Here is a 6,404-nt window from a genome sequence, read left to right as displayed (position 1 = left end):
TTGCTGAAGCTCTCTGTTGGTTTTCATTGCTGAAGCTCTCTGTTGGTTTTTCATTGCTGAAGCTCTCTGTTGGTTTTTCATTCTAGAGGGGAGACGTGGAATCACTGCTACTCAGAGTCGTGTGGGCAGATGCCTTTTCCAAAGCCTAACTCTGCTTTGGAAGCCTAGCTTGTCAGAAGGCTAACTCTAACCCTCTCTTACAGATCCGGCTGAATAGCAGGGGGCTGATCTACTCCGTGGGCTTGCTCCTGGCCTCTGTTTTTGTCACGGTAAGTTGGCAGCTGTCTCCTCATACTTGTGTTTGCCTGTTCTTTCCTCCCCTTGGGTTCTTTGGAGACCAGATGAGCTTGGCCTCCTGGTGACTGGAGACAAGCAACCACCGTGTCCCATCTCCTGGCTCTTTCTTCTAGAAGTGAGTCCTAGCAACCCACTAGAACACCTTCTCCCTTTCTGAAAGAAGCCGGCCTTCCTCTCAGAGGCATGACCCTATCTTAAGTAGAACACATACTGTTTTCCCAAATGCAAAGAGGAGATGCCACTTTGCCTGCAATATTAGTCTTGGAAAGGTAGATTCCAATTCATTGATTGTTCCAGGTTTCCACATGAATCCATGAATTTGACTAATACTTGGAAACTAAAAATATATTTTATTGACAGTACATTTTGAGGCCATTCCACTGCTGTCTCAGCCATTACGCCCACTTGTGCACTTTAATATTCCCAACTCAACTGATGTGTTTGGAACAAGTTCACACCAATGCATAGACTCATCCACATGAAGCATCCATTAACATACAAATATGCTGTTGGCATTAATAAGCATTGAGACACAATATGTTTTTTCCTTAATTTTTCAAGGAAATAGTCATTGAGTTACACCTGGCATGTTGTTAGCATAAATATGCCAGAGAATGGGAATTCAGAAGGACAGGCAGGAAGCAAAATAAGTAGTTTATAGGATCCGGGTGTGAATTGAATGCCAAGATTTCACCAAAGCAAATACTGCCTTATGCAAAAGTGAAAATCGACATCATTCGTGCTCTTATGGTTTAGGAGGTCCTGCAGTTCTTCTATGACTTGGAGTGGTGACAGCTGTAGTAGCCACACACCATATACTTAATGTTTTGTATACATATTTTCCCATTTGGAGCTCATCATGCCCCCCATGAGGTGTCACTAATGTCAGCCTATTATACAGATGAGCGACTGAGGCCTAGAGAAACTAATTGACTCATTTTTATTGACACCAAGTGAATGGAGGAACAAGCCAGCTGGCACCAAGGTGCACACTCATAGCTACCGTGTGTCTTTTTAGGCTATGCTATAGTTACACCATCTACAGGAGACCTGGCTAACCACTAACTGGGCTGTCAAAATGAGGTTGCCAAAATGCTGAAGAGAGGCAAGTTTGGGGGAGGAAAAGCAATTTTAAACATCTTAAGTTTGCAATGCCTCTTTGACATCCAAGGGAAGAGGTCAAGAAAGCCATTGGAAATATAAGCCTAAGTTCACGAGAGATGTTCAGTCTGGAGACACCATAGTGTAGATGGTATTTAAAGCCCTACAGTTGGGAGAGATCACCAAGGGAGTGAGTGCACACAAAAGAGAGAAGAGGCCCAATATCTCAGTGTTGAGGCAGTCTGACACTCACAGGTCAGGTCGATAAGGAAGAAACACCGAAAGAAACAGAGAAGGAACAGTTTGGAGATGCAGGAATAAAACCAGGAGAATGCGGGGTCCTGGAAGCCACCTGCTGGAGGGTTTTCCAGGTGGAGGGAGCTATCGACTGAGTCAGGGAGAGGAGCCCTGAGGATTGGTCATTGGAGTTAGCAATGCAAAACCGTTGGTGCTGATGAGAGGGTAGTGCTGTGCAGTTGAGTGGAATAAGTTAATAAAGAATGGAAGGAGTGAGATTGGAGACTGTGAGCAGACATTCACAACTCTTTCATGTTATCTGACTGTAAAGAAAGGAGAAAAATGGAAATTCAGAAAAAAGTGTTATTTTAAGATGAGTGAGATAACAGAATCTTTGTATGCCAATTAGAATAATCCAGGGATGGAGCTGGGGCATGTGGCTAGAAGAGACGGAGTTGCTGGAACCAGGTCCTTAAGCAGGGTGGGAGATGGGATCTGGGGCATGCAGGGTGGAGTTGAGCTCCCTGCCAGGAGAGAAGGCAGGGAGGTGGGGTTGGGAGCTCTGTGCCATGGGGATAAGTGAGGACGGAGAAGCGAGTGTCGGAGATTGGAAGAGAGGGGAGAGGTGTGAAGTAGCCATCTGGGGAAGGGAGAGACAAGGGACTAGGGAAGGATGAGATGCCTGCTGAAGAGCATGAATGACCCACTTAATGTCAGTGGTCTCGATTTGTAAAATAAGACCCATCAGCATGGCTGGCTGACTTCCTCCAGCCCTGATGGTCAGCTGCATGGATGCGGCATGAACCAGATTGGGACCTGGCTTGAACTGGAGGGCTGTGGCTTGACCAAGCAAGGACAACCGAGCAAGAGAGAGGCGAGGGAATCAGGGTGGATGCCCCGGAGTGACTCTAGCGAGTGTGGGTGAAATTGAAGCAGAGGAAGGAGAGAAGGAAAGGGGCAAAGTGGGTGAAGCCTAGAGAAGTGGTGATGGTATCAATTAGGTGTGGACTATGGGCATTTGCAGAGTTGTGGGAGCTGGGGAATCGGGAGGAGTAAACTAGAAAGGAAGAGATTAGAGTCAGAAAGTGGGATGTGTGACACTAAGATAACACAGATGCTTCTGTCAGTGCCAATAGCAACATCTAGGCCCCAGTGCCACCCCGCAGACCTTTCTGCAGTGAAATGGCCTGCACTTGGGCTGGACAATACCACTGGCTACGGTTGGCTGTAGCACTTGAAATGTGGAGCTGTGTTTTAATTTTATTTCATTTATATTTGGGTAGCACATGGGCTGGTGGGTGTGAGTGGCTGAGGCCAGATGAAGGATGAGGACTTGATGGGGCAGGGTGTTGGAAAGACCCTCTCCCCTCCGGGGGCATTGAAATCACAGAGAAAGTCAGCAGGAGTACAGAGGAGACTGACAAGAGCTGGGGCAGAAAGCTTCAAGGATGGGCAGTGGCCGGGGTTACATTGTTGGCTACAACAGGAGGAACCAAGAGTAACTGTGGGAAGAACCAAGATTCCAGGCTCAGTGTTTTTAGGGAGGAGAGAAGGAAAATGGTCTGGAAGCAGCCATGAGGAGCTGTGGGGAGGGAGCAACTTCCTTACCTCCAGAACAGCCATGGGAAGAGATGCAGCCACCACCGCCTGAGGACTGAGGGATCAGTGTGCCCAGGGGAGCAGGGGTCTGCTTACAGCAAGATGGGGAAGGCCCAGAACAGATGCAGGGCCCACAGGGGTGTGGTGTTGGAGCTCCATGGAAGAGGGTTGGCTGCTGGGATGTGCTTGTGAGTCCTGCCATTTGTTTTAGTTATTTTTCTACAACCAGCAGCTTCTGGCTTCCTTTCTTCCTGATGTTGATGTTCTCACCTCCCACAGTCCAAGACGAGAGGTGGATTTTGCAGGCTCAAAGAGGATCAGAACCTTGCCCGAGGCCCACAGTCAGCAGTCCTTCCCTGGGTCCCCTGGGTTCCCCTACCAACCCCCCAGAGGCTGCTGCCTCCTCCTGGTGCCCTCTGAACCTGTTCTGTGCCCTGCAGGTGTTCGGCGTCCACCTGAACAAGTGGCAGCTGGACAAGAAGCTGGGCTGTGGGTGCCTCCTCCTGTATGGCGTGTTCCTGTGCTTCTCCATCATGACTGAGTTCAACGTGTTCACCTTCGTGAACCTGCCCATGTGCGGGGACCACTGAGCCGCTGGGTGCCCGCAGAGGCTCAGCTCCTTCTTTTCTGTGCAATACGAGACCTGGCCGCACCCCGAGTCACACAGGACCCCGGGGCCACGGCGTTCGTCTCTCCTGTGCTGTCCTCAGGCCTCCACTCCTGTTTTGGTGGCCCAGGCTCTCCCTTGCCCCATCGTCACTTCCCCAATCCTAGGGTCATGCCCACCTACCCTTTCCTGCCTCCTCCGTGTGAAGACATCCAGCATCCACGTGACTTTTCCAGCTCAATTTTGGAACAGTGACTGAGATTCCAGAAAAACTGGCTGCTAACTGGCCCGAGCCAGGCAACACTGATTCCAATTCCTCCTCCTTTTTAAGTTATTTGATGGAAGACTCACCTAATTTGTGACCTGAGACTGTTGAAGAAATAGAGAGGAGGGGGTCCGTTGATTACAGAGAGTGTCTGGGATTTTGTTTGGTTTGGAGATGATGCCTAGGTTACTGGATTTGGGGGGATTGTTTTCTTTTGGGGGCCTTCCCCTTTTACTCCTTTTCTTCCAGAGATCAAGAACTACTCTTGCATCTTCTTCTACTGGGCTCCGGATTAATCAATGACCCAAAGGTTGCACCTGCCGTGTTGTCTGGGCCTGCGTCCCAGATGTGTTGGAGTATGCATGGATGTAGAGCTTTTTAGAGGAGCCACTGGGCAAGGCCACCGAGAACAAATGCATGACATTTTATAGCCAAGGATGCCTCGCTAAAGTCTTATGGGCGTCCCCTGGGGTTGGGGGTCACAAGGTTTTGGAGGAAGAAGACAACTTCCCTCATGTCCATCATCACCATCTCTTTCTCACTAGGTTCTTTCTAGTTTTCAAGCAATAGTTCTAGCCTGCCTTGGACAAGGGGGCCCCAGTTAAACTACCCATCCATGAGGTGCCAGGCAGTCAACAACAGAAGCTTCCCCGACTTGTGAGTCCCTGAGATGCGCTCTTGTTGTTTGGCATTTGGGGTGACAGGGAGTGACCCAGAGGCCACCACTGCTTTTCATGCAGGAGTTACAGACACTGGTTTCTTGGAAAATGGAGAGAAGCGCACTTTGCACAGACATCGTCAATTAAGTCCCAGTTTGCCACTTGGTATTGAGTACACTGGACCCTGACCGCTGGCTCTTGGGCAAACGTCCTTCCTCATGGGGCGCCTCCACCAAGCCGGCCCAGCTGCACCCCTCCCTTCCTGGAGGGATGGCCAGGGAAGAAGAAAACAGAGAACTGACACCTTTGAAACCACAGAATGTGTTACATGCAGACTCGCTCAAGGGCGTAAGTTATTGTGAACGTTTTTGCCAATCACTGCTCAACAGCCCTGCTAGATTTTGTATGATGCTGAATTATTACGCAGACTAATTCCACCCAGTCAAGACACACCCATGCTTGTTCACTTGTATTTATTGAAACTGTGGATTCTTGCCCGTGCTGTCCCTTGTATTTACTTTAAGCACTGATCACTTATCATTCATTCGGTATGGTTTTCCCTGTCCCTTGTACACATTCTGGTATGAATTTGTAAAAAATAACCTGCTACAAATTGGTTGAATGTTTCTGTCTATGATGCGAGCCAGCATTAACGAACAGGGCACGTGCCCGACTGAGGAACAGGAGAAGAAATCACCAATTTGGGCTCTCAGAGCTAAGACACACTTATTGATTCTGTTGCACATTTTGCACTGGTTTATGGCAATTGTTTTCTTGGACGGATAGTGTAAAATAAACTTCTCTGTTCTCTATCCTTCCCAGAGCAGAGTGCATTACTTTCTCCCCTGGAAGGCTGTGTGTTTTTCGTTGAGGAAAATGGATGCAAGGTAAAATGTTTGCAGTCACTATGTGTCCAGGTATTTGCCACCTGCTGTTTCTGCGTTGCCTCACCTGGAAAGCTGGCGTATGTGTGGCAGATTACGAGAAGGAAGTGGCCAGCTGTGGGTCCCCTCTAAATCTTGAAGGGACTTTAGGCCTATCATCCTGTCATAGAATTCTAGAACTCTACCTGTCCTAGAATACATTAGTTAGGAATTCATTCTTTCCGTTGAACATGAGAGAAGGAGCATCACAGGACTGACGATGACATTCTGGAGTGGCCAAGTTCTCCATTCTGTCTGATTTTAATAGTTCTTAATTGTGAAAATGAAGATTTCTCCAAAGCTGATTCCTTAAAAGTGACAATAACATAGTTGTAATAAGCTGTGTTCTGATGCTAGGTGATGCTCAAGAAATAACTACCCAGATCTGAATTAGTAAACACAGGCAGCTAAGCTTCCACCAGAAATGCAGCAAATTCGTTTATAAGAGGCAGAAGAAAAATAACCACTAATCCACAGCACCAACTTTTTTTAACTGTTGAAAACTATATATTCCTGGGGTGGGAGGGATACTAGATACTTAACATGTTTTCAGTGTTTCTATCTACAAATGTTTTGTTACTATATTTGTGTATTTTACAAATATACCTTGGACACAGGGCAGGGTATTTTCATTATGCTGATCAGTGCCCACAGAGCATTAGATACTTTCATGTTAAGTATCTTGTTAGACTAGTCTTGATTAGTTTTACTTTTAA

General features: G+C 47.6%; 1 protein-coding gene across 1 annotated transcript in view; it reads left to right on the top strand.

The window, feature by feature from the left end:
* SLC24A3 (solute carrier family 24 member 3) overlaps positions 1 to 5,579 on the top strand; it is a 448,998-nt gene extending 443,419 nt beyond the window's left edge. Inside the window, exons 16-17 of the mRNA XM_017883401.1 lie at positions 204 to 269; positions 3,675 to 5,579. Of these exons, the coding sequence (XP_017738890.1) occupies positions 204 to 269; positions 3,675 to 3,824 (216 nt within the window). The 3' untranslated portion in view covers positions 3,825 to 5,579. The remainder of the gene's footprint in view (positions 1 to 203; positions 270 to 3,674) is intronic.
* Positions 5,580 to 6,404: the final 825 nt, after the last annotated feature.

This window comes from Rhinopithecus bieti, unplaced genomic scaffold (assembly GCF_001698545.2).
Source record: "Rhinopithecus bieti isolate Rb0 unplaced genomic scaffold, ASM169854v2 scaffold_641, whole genome shotgun sequence".
NCBI lineage: Eukaryota > Metazoa > Chordata > Mammalia > Primates > Cercopithecidae > Rhinopithecus > Rhinopithecus bieti.
This window is presented reverse-complemented; position numbering and strand designations above follow the sequence as displayed.